The following is a 20,320-nucleotide window of genomic DNA, read 5'->3' on the forward strand; positions in this document are numbered from 1 at the left end:
CACAAACACATTTTCTCAACTGAAGCACAATCAGGTTGTTAAGATGTTTCGCTGACTTGTAGACTTCCGGTAAGGGGGAATTACTTGTGTGCTTTCAATCATGGCCACTAGATGGTGCTGGACAGACACAAACATTATGATAGTCTAATTTTCAGATGCTCTGAGCCACTGGCAGTCATGTCCTCACCCATGCAATCAGAACATTTCCACTAAACCGTTCAAGTGGAATGGAGAGCAGGTGCTGGAAGTCAGTAAAAACCATAAAGAAGCATCTCCTGCAAGTCTGAACATGACTGAAGATGGCACTGACTCTTGAATCCTGATCCAAAATGCAATGGGGCCTCTGAATCTTATGTTGGTTCAAAAAGAGCATTTTTGTCTGTGAAATAACACTGCGCTGTCAAGGTCTAGTGGCTCTCATAGGAAGACCTGATTTGCACTTGGTGCTAAAATGTACTACAAATGGAGCTTTGAGAGAAAAGGTGAAGTGTGTGTTATGTTTGTTTGGTGTTTCCTGTCTGTACGGATGCTTGGAAAATGATAACTGCATGAGAAGGATGTTTTGATTGAAATAAGGACTTGCTTTTGTGTAAACTGCTCTACTAAGACATGACCGATATGGGATGTGGTCTAATTGGGTGAGGGGTCACTTTGGCTACGTTTACACAGCAGGCAAAAGTGGCCTAAATCTGAGTTTCTCACCAAATCTGATTTTTTTGTTTAGCTGTTCACAGCTTTTGTTTAGCTGTATGCGACATCAGTCTGAACAGATCACGCTGCCGAACTGACCCGCATGCGCAAAAGAACAACACTTCACATTGACAGCTGGACTCATCACCCACAGTGTGTTCAAGTTCGCCGTAAAAAGGGCACGTTATTCTGCCACTTCTTTGGTTCGTGTCCTCGGATTCTTTAAACTGATTCTTCTCTTTCTCCTCTTTTTCAGATTTACATACATTACATTTTTCTCTTTTTTTTATATACTTCTTCTCTTTTTTGCATTTTGAGGTATTTCACATCACAGAAGTTGTGAATGGGTGTTTTTCATACATTTCAAATTTTGTTCTTAGCAAATTACCCAACCATTGCAAAGCAATCGCAGATCACACAGATTCATTTCCTTTTCCCTGCTGTGAAATCTTTTATCCCTCATTGGTTTCCAAATGTAAATTCATAGGAGGACCATTTAAATAATGAATACAACATTATATTTATTGTAATGTGCTAATGTCAACTTAATATAGATAACTGCCAATTCTGAAAACAACTTAATATGTCCACAATAGAATGTTAGTCATACGTAAGTGCCAAGTTGTCCAATGTAGACCATGTTACTGATATTTTTTCCAACCACAACACAAGGTCACTCCTTTGTCATGGAACAACAGCCCAGCTAATCTCCTAAATCATGTTTACTTGAGGGCTGCTGAATCCGAGGGACCTGACAGAACTTCCCGAAAAGGTTTTAGTTAAGCTTGGTTTCTAGTCTTACAAGATTTATTACCAGGGTTTTGCCCAAGGCTTTTACTAAATGTATTAGAAATGTCATCATCTACCATTACTTGTTGCCCATTTTCTTAAAAAAATAATTTTCTAGTATCCTTTGTTTCAGAGGCAGTATTGCTGCTAGTGTCTAAGCAGAAAATATCAAACTTTAAAGCAACATGAAAAAACAACAAGCAGAAGAAACACATGAGGATAGCATTCCAACTTATTTCTCTGACTGCTCATACACATGAATCATATTTGCTTATATACATGAATTGTCAAAGATCTCTTCCAATTCAAACAGCATCCACTGGCATTCAGAAAGGTTTTCTGTGTAACAATACTAACATTTCAGCCTTTTCAAAGTAAACTGTATAAAAGACCAAATATGACTGGCCACACATCAACAGAGACTGACCGACTGCAGCATGAGAAGAGCAGAGGTTGACGGTTGTGGAAATCTTTTGAAAAAGCAATCTAATCAGAAGAGATTTGACATTTTCAAAATACAATTTTCTTAGTATTTACTGTGAAAAACCTAAACCAACAGAAATGAAATTTGTTTGAAAATCTGCCCAGGTACATCAAGAGCTGCAAAAGTCCTCTTACTAAAGGAACATCACTTAAACAAATAATACAAAAATATTATAAGCAAACCTGGTTAATAAAAGGTAGTACCTGTGTATTTTTACGCATCAACTATAGTCTACCAGCAGCCACTGAGAGGTTCTTATTGTTGAAATATCTAACACTACAAAACCATGATGCTAAGCACGCTCCATTTTCAACTGATATTTTCACAGGGTTGTTAGCCGCTTCATTAAATCAATTTGATTCTCCCTCCTGTGCACAACCACTCAAAGCAGTCCAGGTGCAAACATCAAAAACACATCTGACATGACTTCTGTTTTCAGCTCAGAAGCAGCAGGACAAACTATACTGTGTTCAGAATAAAACCAAATACTGCCACATGAAGCACAAACAGCTGTGTTTCCATGACAACCCCCAGCAGGCTACAGGTAACCTCTCTCAAAAACGCATATCCTCAAAAGCAGGTGGGACAGAGTGCAGAAACCTCTCTCTTATATTATCTTTATGTTGTATGCACTGTGGCTATATATATATATATATATATATATATAGATATACATACATTTTCTCTTGCAGCCTTTAAAGACACAGTAAGACTCTTCAAAGACAGAACATGGACTCTCATTTGACAGCTGATACTTACACATTCTGGGACTTGAATCAGTGAAGAGCATGAGAGAGACCACCATTCTGTGCCACTAATATCCTTTGCAAAGTTTAGCGAATCTACTCAATGCAGTGAATGACGACAACAATGCTGTCTCTCACAGCACATAGAAGATGAATGATGAGTCTTGATGTCCACAAAGTTTTATCAGGGAGATGTGGCCAGGTTTGTCTGACTGTTTCAATATTCCATAAACACACAACATAAATTAAAGAGTAATACGGGAGGCTGAAGTTCCAGTTCATCTACTACATTTTTGTGGACTCTTGTGAACCTCCAGCCCATATTAGGGAGGTGCAAGTTTTATTTTGCTGTAGGTCTGTATGGTGTTAACCTACCAGGCTCTGTTCACTGAGCAGGCAGAAGAGCACAGCGTTGCCCACCTCCCTCAGGTTCTGGAAGCACACAGTCTTCAGCTCAGCATACTCCACAATGTCCTTCAGCTGGTGATGGAAAAACTCCAAGATACCTGCAAAGGACAAATTCAATGAGACTCCACTAATAGTTAATTATAAAGACTAGTTTTTAAACTACTGCAATTGTATGACAGCCAAAGCCATTTGAAAATTACATGACTAATTACACATGTACTTACACAATGAATTACATTCACATTCTTTAGCAATTCCCACTTTTCTGCTTGTTTTCATTTCATTTACAAGAAAATATACACATGAACTGGAATTCAAATGAATTTTTAATTATTTTATTACTTTGTACTATTTTCAATTAAATATAGGCTTTAAATTATTTGCACTCTGAATACACGTTGCATTCTGTTTTTTATTTACATTTTGCACAGCATCCCAAATTTTTTGGAAGCTGGGCTATAAACACTGATGTGTGACTGATCACTCCAGAGAACGTGTTTAATGCTGATGTTGCTTCCAGGCACAGTTTGGAACTCTGTAATGAGCAATGCAACAAAGGATAGGCACCGTATGCTTCAACACTTTGATGCCTCACTCTGTGAGTTAGTGTGATCGACTGCTTCATGACTGAGCTGTTGTTGCTGCTGCTGCTAGATGCTTCCATGTCACTACTACACAATACTAGCACTTAGATGACCAGGGCAGATGTTGCAGGGCAGAAAGTTCACAAAAAGATTTGCGGCAAAAGTGGCATTCTACGACAGTTTCATGTGTAAGGTCACTGAACTCTTCAGTATGACCCATTCTGCCACCAATGCTTGTTCAGACATAAAACGCATATTCTGGTTGGTTAATTGTAATATCCAAATTTCCCAACAGGATTAAAGAGGCCCTGGCTTTTGCTACCCTTTTTGCAAGGAGGAGGATACTGCTCAATTGGAAATCACCCCATCCATCAAAGGCCTCACAGTGGTTCTGTGACCTTCTGCAAACTAGAAAAGATCAAATGTTTCCCTAGAAATGTGTTTGTAAAATTTCAAAAATTGTAGGACCCTATTTCCTTTACCTAATCAATACCAAATTAATACACATCATTTATTTTTTTCTTCATTTTATATTTATTTGTTTCCTTATAATGCATATTGGTAAAATGTTGGAGAGATTTGTACCTGTTTAAACACGGTAAATTTGCATATTTCCACAAAAAAATCTAATTGAAGTAATTAATATAAAATCAACAACATGCCTTTCGTTATTTCCAAAAATAATTGTGACTCCTAAGAATAAATGCAGGATGCTTACCAAACTACAAAAATTGTATTTCTGGGCTGCTGCTAACAACGCAATTATTTTTTATCAGTAATATAAATAAACATAGCTTTGATGGCCACTGAATTCCCAATAAAGGCAGTACCACCAGTCACTTTCACTCTCTCTCCCTCCTCCTTATCCTCCTCCTGACTCGAGTCTTCTTTGCAACGCTCCTTTTACCAAAGCCAAGTGATGACCCCAGTGGAGTGTAACCTCTCACTATGGACAGCAACACAAACACTCAGCACTCAACAGTCAGAGGCAATTACCCAGCATGTTCAAGTGATAGGTGTTGAAGTTGAGAAGCCTCTCATTACAGCCAACAAGTATTGAATACACTTTGCTCACACCACACAGCAACCTGCTGTGCTATCTGGGAACACTCACTCCTGTCCAAAAAAAAAATGTTTTGTGTTTTTGAATGGGAGCTTATTTTCACAAACTCAGAGCTTCTACTTTGGTTGCTGTGTAACACAGAACCCTGCTGAGTAGCACAGAGAAGGCAACTCCGTTCCATCACCCACCTGGTGAGCCGTACTCATGGCGTGGGAGACGGCAGATCTTGGGCATCACTTCCATCAAGGTCTTAACATACTGCAGGATTGTGCCCTGGAGCTGCACCATAGAAACATTCAACTGTTAGCTCCATTTTACAGCCTCAATGTTCAAAACACTGCAAAAATAAAATTTCTACAATAGCACTATGCTATAGGATAATACAGTCAACTCTTTGAAAACATCTAAGCTATCCCACATTTTAAGGCAACAGTGACACTGCCATTTGATGTTACATTGCACAATGATCAGTTAAAGTCATATATGCCTTAAAGTAATGATTCAACAAAAAATACATTTGTACAGTTTTCCCACTTACCATAGATATAGTCAACCAATTCTTTAGTTCAGGTCTGAACACGAGTATTGCTAAACACTAGACATCCACAGTCACCCATATCTTTTCCTAATATTTACCCCCAAAACCTCTCTTAACCCACTCAACCCATCCAGCTCCTTATTAATATGATGCAGACTTGTCACTGGACACAGTACACATTACTGCGAACTGCAAAAATGAACAAGATTCCACCAACTAAAGATGCCAAATTTGGGCTCCAAACATGTTTTAGCTGGTTAACTAAATGGAAAACTGCAGAAATGTATTTTTTCTTGTGTGTAAATTAAAAGTTCTTACCAGACTCTTAACAACTTTCAACAGCTCCTCCATAACCACAGCGATGCCCTGGTATCCCAACAGTCTGCACACAGCCTTGATGTGGGGTGGGCCTACGAAGTTCCGGTAGAAGCCAAATATACTACTGTAGGCCAAGTTCAAGGCCTATAGACAGACAGACAGACAGACAGACAGACAGACAGACAGACAGACAGAGAGAGAGAGAGAGAGAGAGAGAGAGAGAGAGAGGGGGGGGGGGGGGGGGGGCACAGACAGATTGAGAATACTTCAATTACACGTTAGACTACAATTAAATTACAATAAACCCTGTGCACTCCAGGCAAGAATATGGTCTATTTTGTTATCTAGCATGATGTTTTGGAGATGTACATGTGCAGAACAATACAGTCTCTCTACAGGCTCTTTTACAAAAGACAATTTTGTAAAAGAAAATAACATTTCTACCTCAAACAATGAAGTCTGTATTCATGGACTTTGGTAGCAAATGTTGACTTTGTTTTGCTAGCCTGTGTGTGTCTACCTGTATTGGGGAAGTGGTGCTCAATGTGTTGGTATGCGTTTAAAATAGGTGTTAAATTCGCACATTGTATGTACGACAGGAATGTGCCATTGCGAAAGGTTTAATGCGATTGTCACTTCAGGGTCCTGCTGCCATGGCATCAGCAACACTTCTCTGTGTGAGCAGCTTGACTCACCACATACACTAAGCTTACGTCACAGGGCGTCAGATATTAGCAGATGTTGGTATTGATGCATAAGTACCAATTTACAAGTAAAAATAAGTACATATCCTCCACATAAAATGTGGTCTGAGCAAAAGTTATAGCACATTATATTTTTTCCCCTCAATTGTTCAATTAAAAAAAAAAAGTCAATAAACGTGTCCTATTTAAGTTTATTCCCCATAGACAATGTTATTAATCACTTAGAAAATCACAATTTCACTGGGAGTATTCAAACTTTTGCATACAAGCATTGCAAGCAGCCTTCATGCTACAGACTGCAGACCCAGAGAGTCAAGACTCAAAAATATACAAGCAACGCAACCGACACAGAAAAGTATGGATATGAGAGAGAGCAAGTAAGTAACTGAGTGAGCAAATTTGCGTGAATTCATGATTCAAAGAAAATCAGGGGGAAACTACCACCGAAGGGAGGAGAATGAGAGGAAAATGCCTGAAAGAAAGAGTGAATTAGATGTGAGAAAGAGAGCAGGTGGTGGGGGGAGAGGGGCAATGAGAAAGGGAGTGGCAGTGTGTTCAGCTGTAATCCTTCTTAATGTTCCCTCTACTCAGACACACAGCGCGTCTCTCTCTCTCTCTCTCGTAGCGTTCTCGTTCACTTCCCTCTCTAACCTTGCGCTGTTGCACTGTGCAAAAACAGACTTTGCCACTGAGCATCACTCATAAGCCCAGCTTGCTACCACAGGTATAACGTGCCTAAACCATGCTATAGAGAAACAGCCACGGATCATCTTTTTTCAGACATCCGGCTGGACATACCATCAACACAACAGCAACAGAGTCACCAGTGAATTAAACCAGCCATCGTGTCTTCTCAGCTCTTTAGGTAAGATGATTTGTCTATTGGTCGCTCCAAGTCTTATCTTTTGTCACACTCAGAGTTTTCAGACTCTTAAAAACGTATCTTGTTGGCAAGAATGGGAACCTGATAAATTCTGATTTTTATTGACTTATTTTATTGTACATATGACTGTATAAGTAGGACTGTGGAATCAACATTTCTTTGGTCACTCGTCTACAGCACAATAGTTTGTGTGTGCACGCAGGTATGTTAGACAGATACAGCTTATCCTCATGCCTTATGTCTTATTATTTACAGTGGGCTATTATACTCTTCATTATTAGTCTTATGCCCAGGCATAATGAAACACTGAGCAAAAAAAGTCTGATGTCTCTTTTCCTCTTCATGAGCCGGGAAAAATACAAACTAACCAATAAAACTGGACAATTCAACCAGCTGAACCGCGTTCAATCTTCAGACCATGGGGATGTACATGGATTATAGATGAACAAGTTTTACATAACTTTAATACTGTGCACTTGCCCTAATGCATGTTTTGAATTGTATATGCACTCAGTGCCTCCACCACAAAATATGATGAAATTCCAAAGGGAATATTACCTTAATAAATAATCAGAAGAGTAGTTATTAACACAAAGTATATTTCTTACTGTTTGACCTACACAATGGTCAACAAATAGGTGCTGCTTCATGTTTCTGAGAAATCTCAATGACTACTGCTCAGAGTGATGATTATATCCTTGGTTCTGGCAAGCCAGCAATTCCACTGTCGCTGCCTACTGCTTATGGTCAGGTCTGGTCTTTACATAATCACAGTGAGCACAGTAAAGAGGTATTGATTCACAGCTTACAGTCTCAAATCCTCAGCATATCAAGTGATCGAAAGGTAAGGAAAAAAAAAAACAAGTAACTACCTAACTGTAACGAGAAAATAGGACAAAAATATACAAAAATAAACAAAAAGCCAAGTAAATTTTAAATCAAACTGAATTTGAAGGGGAATCACACCAATTATTTTATAATTCTGCATGACTAAATGGGTAGAGTGGGAGAGACAGTCATTCAGAGTGGTCTGATGGAAACTGTTCAAGGCTGTGACAGGAACCAGACATCAGATGACAGTAATGCTTCTAAATGCTTCCTCATAGAAAGGTATTACATGAAATGACAACAAATATGCTGTCTGAGACATTGTTTTATGATCATTTTCGATAAGGCTTGCCCTAAATGTCATTTTTAACCTTTGGTAGCAGAGAGAGACACTGAGAATGCTATAAGGCAAAACAGAAGAAAGGTTTTTGCATAGTAAATAAAATATTGCGATTCCTGGTTACCATCACCACCACTGTAAAAAAAAAAAAAAAAAAAAGTGTTGTTGACTTTTTCCACAATGAAGAGTTTCTCATCAAAACATTCTGAATGACTTTGTTTACTCATCAATGACTGAATTAGGCAGAACCTTTGGGGGAAAAAAGAAAAAGCCTTTAACAAAGCCCAAAAGTGCAAAAATAAATAAGAACAAATAAGAAGCTTACAAAGAAATAATAAAAAAAGGCAATTCACATCCTTTTATTGTCCTAATCTATGCAAAGTTATGGCAGACAGTGAGATTCCTAGAGATAAATCATTTCCCATAAGGCTTGTTTATTAAGTCATGTCTGTGCTCTGCACTGACACCTTTCATCTGTACCAGTAATGCCAGCGTCTGGCGACACAGTGCACATAGCTCAGAGGGCAGCTGTCTTTGAAGCTTCAGCCTTTGATCAAAAATTATGAACAAAGACCTCTGACACCATCAGATATAGCTGAATGTCTTCACTTCTATACAGCCTTTTTACTAATACATCACAAGATGGAATACATTCGCCCCACCTGCAGCACATTTCCAGGCCTCAAAATACCACAAACTTCAGCCAGACAATAATATACTACTGTTTGTAAATTCATTTTTATAAAATGAAATCTGTGACTAGTGTCTATGTACGGAATAATTCAGCTCTGTTACAGTCCTATTCCAGGCAAAAAAAATAATAACATTTTGATAAGAAATGTTTATGATTAAAAGTACAGCATTACCAAAGAGAATTCACATGAATATTCAACACTTGAAGTTTCTCACTGGAATTATAAACATGCTTGTCTCTTCCACTGCCATTCAAAAGGGAAAAGAGAGCGAGTCAGCTAGTAAGACAGGGCAGAGAGATAGGCATGAGGTTACCAACAAATATGTGAATATAAAAGACTATATGAATATAAAAGGCATATTACCAAGAAAACAAAGGTCAGGGTGCATCTTACACTTGGGATAGAACAATCATGACATGTTATGACATGTCAACACTTCTCTGTGTTCTCTCATTTATTTACAGCCAAAGCATCATTTTTAGGACACTTTTTTTTTTTAAAACAACAGGTAACAAAGTCAGTAACACTGTTTACTTGGTCTTTAGCCAAAGCAGAATAAATGAACACATGGCCTAAGAAATGCTTATATGGTTGGCTCCATTCATTTACATCAAAGTTACAACAATCAGTCAATATAAAGTAGGACAACAAATATCAGCCAATTTCAATCCTAGCTGATCAGCTGTTAGCTTGTGCACTCTCACCTTGCACTCGTATGAAGAAGAATGAAATACAGAGAGGATCAAATGAACTACTCCTACTGTTATTTTGTTGCTGGTGTATGTAATATTGCCACTGCCAGAGAAAATCACATTGGCTTTCTGTACAGAGATGAAGCGTAGCCTAAAGCGATACTTTAGTTTCAAAGGGTAATTTCCACTGCCGGTGTAATTTAGGCAATAACTAGTCTCCAGAAGGAGGAATGGTCCCAATAGTCCCTCTAACAAAGCTGATTAAACTTGGATATGCAATTAAAACAAAATAATCAATTAAAATTCAGTTTAATGAATCAGCACTGATTGGCTGGCAACATGCGTTGTTACTGCACGTTTGAATTTCTTTTTCTAGGCTTTGTTTGGCCTTTTTAGAAACTGATATGCAATTAATTAAATCTTTAATATATTGAAAGCATCCTTGTCTGTTCTTCCAGCAGTGTTACCTACAAATCTGAACTAGCCTCACAAAACTGTAAATAAATCTTCAGATCCATGAGGAACCAACATTGAACACTCTGAAGCACACCCCCAACCTTCAAAAAGAACATGATGATCAATGTGCAGAATGTTTCAGCCACCTCTGCCATCGTCAGCTGGCCCTCCATGCCTGACTGTGTGGACACCTTTTATAGTGTGATGTACCACCCCAACTGGAACAGCCTCATGATGGACTACACACGCAAGAGCTTCATGAGGGAAGAGAGGATTCCAGTAAGCCAGACAACAACGCACCTGGGCAACCTCAGTCCCCAGACTACCTACATCCTCTGTATTACCTGCCAATCTGCCAACCCTACAAGGGACCAGTGTAAGCTTTTCAGTACCTTGGACGAGGGCGCAGATCGTGGGGGAAGCCGCAGGGAGCTGGCTATGGGTGTGTGGCTGGCCAGTAGCATTCTGCTCTTCATCATTGCTGTGGTTCTGCTCTGGGCCTGCCTTCACTCCATATGCCCAGCAAAGAGGCACTCTGAGGGGGAAAGTCAACAAGACTCCACCCCACCCTGCCAAGCTCTGACGCCCAGGAATGATTACGGGGCAAGAGATGGCAGAGAGAGTCTGTACACACCAAGTTACAGCGAGGAAGACTCCCAGCAGGCAACAGTGATAGAGAACCCTTTTCACATTGATCACGGAGGAGCACCCGTCAATGGACAGTGCCATGAGCTCAAGACACTTGGAAACAAACAAAACGGCTGCCCTGAATTGGCCTGAACTAAAATAGCCACTGCTGTGCTCTGGATATTAAGATCACACAAAGATAATCAGTGTTACCTAGGGCTGCTAATGCTTCATAATTTTGGTCATTTTCAAATCTCAAGATGGAAAGAATATGAATCCCATCACATGCAACTGCAGCCTTTTGCCGTAACAAGCAAGATAAGAGGTTTAAAACAAATAGCAGGCAAACCACTGTTTAGCCTATTATAATTAAAAGTGCAAGGCCTGCAATGCGTCTGTACACATATGCGCATATAATTCCATGCATTTACCTAGCTAAGTAAGATCGCATCTGCCACAGCTACAATACATGGGTTCTACAAAATGTCCTTAAACTGCTTATAGTCCTATGGCTTTCTGCAAATGTATTAGACATATGAAAATAAAAACAACCAATTGATGGTTGCCTTTGGCATACTTATCTGCCAGGGAAATCTTTATCCATCCTCTTAAAACAAAAAAGGGTAAGGCCTCATAATGTTTCTCAAGTCTAGTCACAGTGAAGTAACTGCATATTAATGCTAAAGTAACACTCTGAGACTGGTGTACCTTCACTCATTTACTTTGTTGAACAATGTGCTGAGAGGCCTGTGACAAATTCATTGTGCAAAAAAATGTGCTCTTGCCATTTTACTCTAGAACAAGAGACCGGAATAATTTTAGAAAAATCACAAGATCCTGTGGTCTGATTAACAAACCTAGGTGAAAAACACAATGTGGACGTCAACCTGAAAGGAGTTGTTAATCTGCTAACTGCAGATCTGGAGAAAGAGTACCAGAAACCATTAAAAAGTGAGGGCAAATAAAGACTTCCTTTGAGATTTTACCAGGACTCTGAGGACATCAACAATTGCCTTTTCCATGAAAGAAACAACCTTTAAACATGAATCATTCGTTTTCTGTCTTCTTACACAAATTTCTTCTAGTTTGTGTTGTGAAAAAAAAAAAACGAAAGAAAGAGTAAGGACAGTTCTGTTACAATGACATGAAATGACAGAGACATATTAAAAATTTGGTTTAAAATAATATTTTTGACTTTGAGCAATTATTTTCCCAGAGACACATCACTTACATTAGCAAGGACGATCATCATATCAATACAGAGCAACCTTTTAAGTGTGTGAATATGTATGACTTGGAAATCGTGACCTGAAAAGCACAAAATGGAAAACAAACCTACCTTAGAACCATAGAGGTACTGTGGCTGGGCGTTGGGTGGCTTGTCTCGCTGGAACTCCTGTGAGAATGGCAGCACAGTGCGAACAAACCTTGAGGGCAGAAGAAACAGTCTGTTAATCTGTCTGATATATACAATATCCTCTGACGAAATGGCAAAACATTAGAAAGTTGTGCCACTGAGCAGCTCAGTACAAGGCAGGGGCTCTCGACCTTTTTCACTATAAAGTATAGCGGCCCATAACGGTTTTTCTTTTTTTTTTTTAAATTGCTCACACCAAAAACTGAATTGGGGCGTGAAACAGATCAGATTGTCCACAGTACAGTACAGCACAGTAGTCAATCAAAAAAAAAAAAAAAAAAGCACATGTTTGCAGGGATGGCAAAAAAGGGAAAAAAGAAAAAAAATTGATATGTAGATGTGGACTGTGCTTTGGAGCTGCAGTCCATTGTGACTTCACTGAAAATAGTCTTGTGGCTCCCACAGGAATAACCGTTTGGCCTGGAGTCTCTAGTTGTCACTGTTTTAGTGCCTCATTTGAAATAAACCCACTCCAGTCATGCTTTTGGATCAGTGTTGCTACAATCAACAATAATAATCAAGCTTACTTTATATCTGCTTCTTTGTCATTAGTTTATCAAGTTGAGTTTAACTACTCAGGTCACTGATACTCAAATGAAACGCAGATCTTTGCTATTATTTTATGACTAGTCTGTCATTTTTATCAGCTGCAGTTCGAGCAGCAGGAACAATATTAGAGCAATAAGACAGATTACGCTTAAGAGGAAAGAAGAGGAGAGGAAGCGGAAAGCCAGTTGTACTGTTGAATTCCCTTGTTTCATCATAAAACACGTTCCTACCAGCAGTGAACTGAACAGGGTTTGGTTGGAAGCAGACTGAGACACAGGTTTCAGCTGTTTGCTTCAGACCCAAATATAGGTACAGTGTTCACACACACATCAAAACAGAGTGAACTAAAGATTCTAAAGAAAGTTTGATAGGTTTGCACCGAACAAGGCAGGAGAAACACACTGAGGAACGTCTCAATCTCTGGCTAACTGCGCTGCACACCGGCGGCTGCACTGTCTCAAACCGACAATGCTTAAGTAGCCTGCTACTGCTGTGTTTTTGTTTCCAAGTCTCTACCAGCCCACTACGAACTGCTGTCTGCACCCCAATTCAAGCCCTGTGGACTAGAGTGTACTTCATGGCCTACTGGTGGTCCGCAGCCCATAGATTGAGAAACCCTGGTATAGTCACTGGTTAATTATACCAAAACAATACATGCTGAACTGCTGAATCTGAATACAAAAAATATTTAAAACATTTTAAGGATAAAATAACTAATAAACAGAAACCGTGATAAACAGAAACCAAAAGCACAAAAGATTCTGGTGAGCTCTGCCATTAAAATAAGAAAAGCTACTTCTCAATATCCTCCAGCTTGAGAGCAATTCAATCTTTCCTTCAAATCACTGACATCTTCCTTCCAGCCACGTTGGAAGTCATCATGTTTGTCCACCATAGTTCAATCTCAAGTTTAGCTTGTAAGGGCCCTAATTTTACAAACTTTCTCCATTTGTATATCTGTAGTGTTTCTATGTGGTTTGCATAACATGAGTATCTCTAAAAGTTATGCATGAAAACAAATTAAATTACCTTCACTAGCCTGTACTGACCAATACGGTCCTTTAGCCTCTGTCTGCTTATTTCATCACGCAGCCCATCTCTCTCCATCCATATCTTTTATGGAATACATGTCTTGCCTTTGATACCTCTCCCACTGCTAATCTCCTTCACACAATCTATCCCCTAACCTACAACAGTAATTCCATCATTTCTTTCCTGTTATTCTTCTTCTCTTGATATGTTCTATTGTCCTCAATTCCTCTCTCTCCCTGCTCCTCAACTGACATCTGAGGTGAAAAAGTGACATGTTCTTCACCCCTTACTCCACACCCAGAAACATTATTGTATCTGTGCCATTTAAAAGTGACAGTAAGAGTGATGAAAAGAAAAAGACAGGTTAGCAGAGGGCAAGCGCAAGTACTCAGAATTCATCTGCTGATGAAAGAGGAGAAGAAATGTAGCAACAGGGGGGAAAAAAAAATCTGAACGTCTTCAAAAGAAAGTGTTCTCCTCTACGCCTCTCAACACAAGGACAAAAGCTCTCTCCATCTCTCTCTCTTAACTGGCTCAAAGTTCGATGAAGCAAGATTGTGGAGTGACTTTTTTTATTTAGGTTACTTTCTGAATGTATTTCAAGCTTCAGTCACATAAGAGTGCAGGATGAGTGGAAAGAGTTGCTCTATCCATTAGGAAAAAACATCAAACACATTAAACCACTGCGTTAAGCAAAACATGGGGCAGATACCACTTGATACCATTCAGAGATTAGACGGTCATGTTTTAAATTCCGGCTCAAAGCTCTGAGTGCTGTTTTTCAGCCATATGCACAGATGGCATGATCTTGCATATTTGTTAAGTACCACAGAAACAACTGTTTGGGTTTTTTTGTTTAAGGGTCAAGCCATAAATCAGCGGGTGTTCAGCAAAATCCAGTGATTTCCCTGTTCAAACATACCTAACTGAACTTAGCAGTTAATTACTAAGTTGAGTAGGGGAAATGACCACACTAAACTGGACAGAAGTCCTCCAGGAATTCATATTTGAAATGGTCTTCCATATTTAAAACTCATTCAGTAGATGTACCTGTTGGTAGAGCCGTTGTAGCAGTAGTTGGGTAGGAAGTCGTAGTTGAGTTCCCAGAAGACATGCAGTGTGATCCTGCCATATGGAGCAGATACGTTGTGGTTAGCCTCGCGGAACATGGCATCCATGCTGTCCAGGGTCAAGAACTTACTGAGAAGCTTGTGGGTCATCCGATTGATCTCCAACAAGCCCTCCAACTCCTGAAAAGAAAGACAATGGAAAGGTATTAAACACTCAGACAAACAGCTTCAGTATAAAAGTTAAATACAAATACACTAAAATACAAAATAATAAAATGAAACCAAAAAAATATCTACATCCAGCTTTAAACACAAATATGCAAAAAATTGCAAATAAAAGTGTTTATAAATGCATGACTGAATGCATACACATAATAGCAAGTGCATGCACTCAATTAGTTATATTCCACATAGCAGTGCAGTTTTTGGTCTTGTCTTGCATTTTAATTAATCACTGAACACTGTCTTATTTGGGAAGGACTGAACTTTACATCATAGTGCAACACTCAAAAAATCCAAGGTTCTTGAAACATTTCTCCTGCCTTTCCAGTGGCACTGCTCTAATAATGAGCTTTTGCAGAAAGAGAACGCACTACAATGGAGGTGAGGTCCTCGCTCTCAAAGCGGTTAATAGCCAGCTCAAGGGACTTGTAAAGGGCAGCAGACACTCGCTGGGTAATGAGACGGTTCAGGTCAATGGAACGACCCAACAGCTGCAAGAGAAGCAGAGAAAGTTAAATACACACATTTGTGATATGAGATAACATGATAAACACATCAAACTTCAGAATTGGAGCAGAACTGCAGCGAGTATGAAAGCTGAAAAAGTGTGCCATCATTATACATTAGCCTATGAAATCAGAGCAGCCAAGTACCAAAAAACAACAAAGAACAAAAACGTTAATGAGTCTATTACACATTGTACTGTAATTACAATTTATAACACTGTCACTGTGCAATTTACAACACATGCAGCCTAAACAAACACAAGGAGTATCCCAGATACTTTCTGTTGTGGGAGTGCTGTGTATTTAATTTACTTAATTAAATAGACTGGGCATTGTCACCTGAACATGTCTCTGTTTCAGCAGTGTCTCGTAGCGGTTGGAGGAAGGCCATGGAATGTTGGCACCCTGGTTCTTACACTCAGCCCGCAGTCTCTTATCCAGAAGCAGACTGAAGACAGCAAACACATCACATAAGACATTATTTTTAGTATCTGCTGATATCAAGTACTCATAACTATCCCAACACTATCTAACCTAATTACAAGACAAGTGCTTATATTTTCAAAAATAGTTTTGTACCATTTCACTTTTTTTGAATATTTTATTTCCTTAAAAGCAGTATTCTGTCACAAATTAACACCACACCCACACACATCATCTAAGCTGCTTCTCCCTCAAGGTCACGGGGGGGGGTTCCGGAGCCTCTCTCAACTGTCATTGGGCAGAAGGCAGGAAGCACCCTGGACAGGTCGCCAGTCCATCACAGGGCAGACAGACATACACACACATTCACATTCACGCACACCTACGGCCAATTTAGCATGTCGAATTGGCCTGACTGCATGTTCTTTGGACTGTGGGAGGAAACCAGAGTACCAGGAGGAAACCCATGCAGACATGGGGAGAACATGCAAACTCTACACAGACACCCGACTGGGAATCGAACCCAGGCTTTACTTGTGAGGCGAAAGCACTAGGTTGGATAACTTCACATTCAAATGGTTTCAGAGCTTCAAAAACTTGCTGTGCTCTCTGACATTTTATCTTTAGATGCTTAATTCAATTTGATGCACGGAAATTCTTGCTGGCTTTACTTCATCTCAATACTGGCCTCAGGTTACCTCAGATTTCGCAATGAGCATTTTCACTGCTTGTCTCAAGCATGACATAATACCACATCAACAAGGTCCGAGCCTCAGTTTAGGACCATCTACTGGCACGCAAGCACATGTATGTCAAGCAGTAGCGCATCAGAATCTGATTCACAGTACCAGTACTCTCTATTGCTGATACTGACACAGTATTATAGATAACAGTATCAGTGCAACTAATTGTTAACAACCACACAACCCAAACCTAATCTAAGTACATACTGTGCGATCCAAAATTACCTAGACAGACATGTTTTTCCCTGTTTACCAGCAAATATTTATGGTTGCGAACACACAAACACTTTGTATTCCTTTTTTATTTTTTTACTTTTTTTTCAGTTGCCCTTTCATGAATTATCAATTTCATGAATGGATCAACAGAAATGGTTGTTACATTACGTTCTATTACAAGTTAATAATTTCTTTCCTTCTCCTGTAAAGTTATAGCTGGACTTGAAATTAAACTATATGAAAGAAATAGGCCATACCGTATAATATCACTCACATAGAACATGAAAAACCATTTAGTTAGATCATTTGATGCTGATTAGTTCTCCAATTTACCTTCCAGCAAGAACCTTGTAGTATGCAAAGATTTGGTCTGCAAGTTTGTAGACAAACTGGTCAAAGCACAGGTTCACCTACAAGTGAAGAGAAAAAGGGACAAATAAAAATAATGAGGGCACTGAAAAATAGAGATCTGAAGCAGTACAACCTTATAGGTACCAAGTGATCCTTCACATAACATTACAGACTTGTTAATACCATTATTCCTGCTTTTAGGATTTTTAATAACTACTACATTAGTGGCCTAAATTATTACTGACAATCAAAGATTTGGGTGCAAATAAATCAATTGCAGGAAATGTGTATTCCGCTCGGAAAAGCAGGAGGTGAGAACTTTACCTCAGCCTCAATCTCATCATAGAGGAACTGCTTCTTGAACTTGGTGAGAGCGTAGTGTGCACTGTCGTTGTACAGGTCCAGGGGATACAAAACATACCTGGGGATACAAGAAACAACTTTGAGTCTGAAAATATAACTCAAGTCCAAGATATAAGATCTGGCTTTTGTTCAGTTTCACTAAAGGCAACTACAAACATTTCACATAAATATGTACAATTTCTTATATTTAAGTATTTGCACATGGATAACTTTTTATGTTTGTGACTTTTTATATGTTTATGCAGTGCAATGTAATAGTGTGCTTACTCCATCATCGAGGCCTCTTTAGTCTCCAGAATGTGATCGGTGAGGATCCAGGGCATGGACATCTCAATAGGGAACTGGATACGGCGGCCCATGGTGAGCTCCAGAAAGAACTCCCTGAACCACAGCTGGGACAGGTCACAGCACTGTTGCAGTGTCTCTGGAACAGGAAAATCAAACATGAGACAATTTCCCCATCAAAACTGGCTATATGCATCAGTTATTTTATTCTAAGCTCACTCTAAAAATGAGTTCCACTCCAACCCTGCCTTCAAGTAAGGTCACAATTTCTGAACTGTGAGAGTATGATAGGCCTATATGTTCTGCGAATAGTCCTTACCACTGAAATTGAGCAAGTGAGTGTAAAAGAAGGATTCACGATGGAACTTCTCTATGTCTAGGATGGTGGGGCCTTCCAGGCTACTGCGCAGAGTCTTCTTAGAGCCACTCTTATCAGCTACCAGGGATTCCAGCATAGTCCTCACCATGTACAGCTATAGAGAGGATACCAAAGACATGGTAAAGTAGAAAAAAGGAACTCCTGACACAGTAAAATTAAATGTCAATTAACACAAGGGCCTCATTTCACACCACGCACCATTATCACAGAGGAATTCTTTAGTACAGCCTGACAGACAAAACTCCTTAGCAAGTCATTGTTGAAATCTCAGCCTGTCTAATGGAAGCCTCTACTGAGACAAAGAGCCAAGATTAAAAGGACTCATCTTTCTCTCTCTAACCCAGAGAGAATCATGTCCCATATGGCAGCCTTAGAGTATTATGTTCATGTCTGTCTGTGTGTGTGCGCCTGTAAGCATGCATGCATGCATGAGTCACATGAGCTAGCATCACTGTATTATAAAATAGCCACATCTCCCACAGAACAGCTCAACCAATGACCCACCCTTCAATAAGCATATGAAACTGTAATATAGACCGACGACCAACTTTAATGCCAAGTACCTTAAGCCTCTTAGCACAGAGAACACACAGCAATGAAGGACAGGAGCATACGGAGCTTGAGAATGGAAAACCTGAAAAAAGGTTGTGTTCATAACTAAATCCAAACACAGACTAGAGGAATAATGAAAGTAGGAATCTGCTCACACACACACACACACACACACACACACACACACACACGGGTATGACACAAACGGAATCATCCCTCTTAAGGATTATGTACTTTGTTAGAGCAGATTGATAGATAAATCAGGTCAGGCATAAATTTTCGGCTAAATGCTGGTAGCTCTGATTCTCCAGCACACATGTGGAGGCACAAAGCTCAGATCAGTCTGAGTGAATAAACAGATTACAGCTCAATCTCAGTGACACTGCTGACATTTAACATGTTACTGGTGGTCTGCACGATGCTAGAGAAAGCACACTTAGACATCTGGATACAGCAGGGCTAAGACTGTTGATTCAGTAAGCACATTTCTCTATGGATATACAAACAACATGTAAAAATGAAGAGAAAATGATTAGCTGTCAAACGTTTAAAATGATTAATCGCAATTAACTGCATTATTTCACATGGTTAGATATGTCAAGCCACATTTGTCTCATTTTCATCACATTTGAAAGATATTTTCAGTGCTTTTTGTTACAAGCATATGAGTGGACAAAATAAGCATGCTAATTTATTACTTCAAATAATAATTTCATCATATGAATGTAGGTTTTACATAAACATGAAGTTTGAGTGATCTCCATAGGACGAACACTGTTTCCAATTTATCATCATCATGATATTAGAGCAATAACGGCTGCACATTCCAACCAATGGGTATAAATGTTAGTGATGCTATGAATTCTGGACAGAAAATTCTGGACTGAAATCTAAATTGAAGACACATTCAGTCAAAAACCAAAAAGGACTCTGTTGTTTGCAGTTTATCAATACTAAACTTGCAAAAGTAGGACAAATTTCATTTAAACAGTTTGCTAAATAATACATATTAAAAGTTTCTTTAATTTCTTTAAGGTCAGATTTGAGCAAATACTCCAGTGAGAGCAACAGTCGATTCATGTTCTAACCAATTATTGTACATGAATTCACTGCTGCTCTCACTAGACGCTGGTAGAGACAATTAAAAATTGGAAACACTGCAATTGTTGCCTCTTGCTCACATACCTTGTGGATTCTTGTTAGAAGGGAACTGTTATTAAAGGAAACTGGAACTTTTGTTACTTTGTGAGTTGTTGATTTATCAATAGTTTCCTCACGAGCACTGTTCAGCACAGCATATTCAGTGTCCAAGGCTTCCTCCGGTGCTAACGTTACTGAAATTTCTGGTCTTGCCAACATAAGTGGTG

At 39.2% G+C, this 20,320-nt stretch overlaps 2 protein-coding genes across 4 annotated transcripts in view; one reads left to right on the top strand and one right to left on the bottom strand.

Annotated features, from left to right (window-relative positions):
• Window positions 1–20,320, bottom strand: part of cyfip1 (cytoplasmic FMR1 interacting protein 1) — a 54,085-nt gene that overhangs the window by 4,529 nt on the left and 29,236 nt on the right. For both annotated transcript variants that reach the window (XM_037534831.1, XM_017720651.2), the window contains 11 exons: window positions 18,342–18,495; window positions 18,005–18,161; window positions 17,699–17,795; window positions 17,357–17,433; window positions 15,981–16,089; window positions 15,507–15,626; window positions 14,894–15,093; window positions 12,185–12,272; window positions 5,621–5,764; window positions 4,953–5,043; window positions 3,085–3,215 (listed from right to left, as the gene is read on the bottom strand). In XM_037534831.1, coding sequence (XP_037390728.1) covers window positions 3,085–3,215; window positions 4,953–5,043; window positions 5,621–5,764; window positions 12,185–12,272; window positions 14,894–15,093; window positions 15,507–15,626; window positions 15,981–16,089; window positions 17,357–17,433; window positions 17,699–17,795; window positions 18,005–18,161; window positions 18,342–18,495 — 1,368 coding nt within the window. The remainder of the gene's footprint in view (window positions 1–3,084; window positions 3,216–4,952; window positions 5,044–5,620; window positions 5,765–12,184; window positions 12,273–14,893; window positions 15,094–15,506; window positions 15,627–15,980; window positions 16,090–17,356; window positions 17,434–17,698; window positions 17,796–18,004; window positions 18,162–18,341; window positions 18,496–20,320) is intronic.
• On the top strand, window positions 6,912–11,953 carry LOC108441261 (fibronectin type III domain-containing protein 9). Of its 2 annotated transcripts, none has more exons than XM_017720690.2 (2): window positions 6,912–7,189; window positions 10,221–11,953. In XM_017720690.2, the coding sequence occupies exon 2, from the start codon at window positions 10,333–10,335 to the stop codon at window positions 10,996–10,998; it is 666 nt and encodes a 221-aa protein (XP_017576179.1). In that variant the 5' UTR covers window positions 6,912–7,189; window positions 10,221–10,332; the 3' UTR covers window positions 10,999–11,953. The 2 variants fall into 2 exon arrangements, with proteins under 2 accessions (XP_017576179.1, XP_037390729.1); XM_037534832.1 differs by having other exon boundaries at window positions 10,224–11,953.

Source organism: Pygocentrus nattereri, chromosome 26 (assembly GCF_015220715.1).
Source record: "Pygocentrus nattereri isolate fPygNat1 chromosome 26, fPygNat1.pri, whole genome shotgun sequence".
In the NCBI taxonomy this organism is placed as follows: Eukaryota; Metazoa; Chordata; class Actinopteri; order Characiformes; family Serrasalmidae; genus Pygocentrus; species Pygocentrus nattereri.

What these genes read in the sequence shown, in the direction of transcription:
- LOC108441261 (XM_017720690.2), top strand. Translation starts at nt 10,333, where the DNA reads ATGATGATCAATGTGCAGAATGTTTCAGCCACCTCTGCCATCGTCAGC.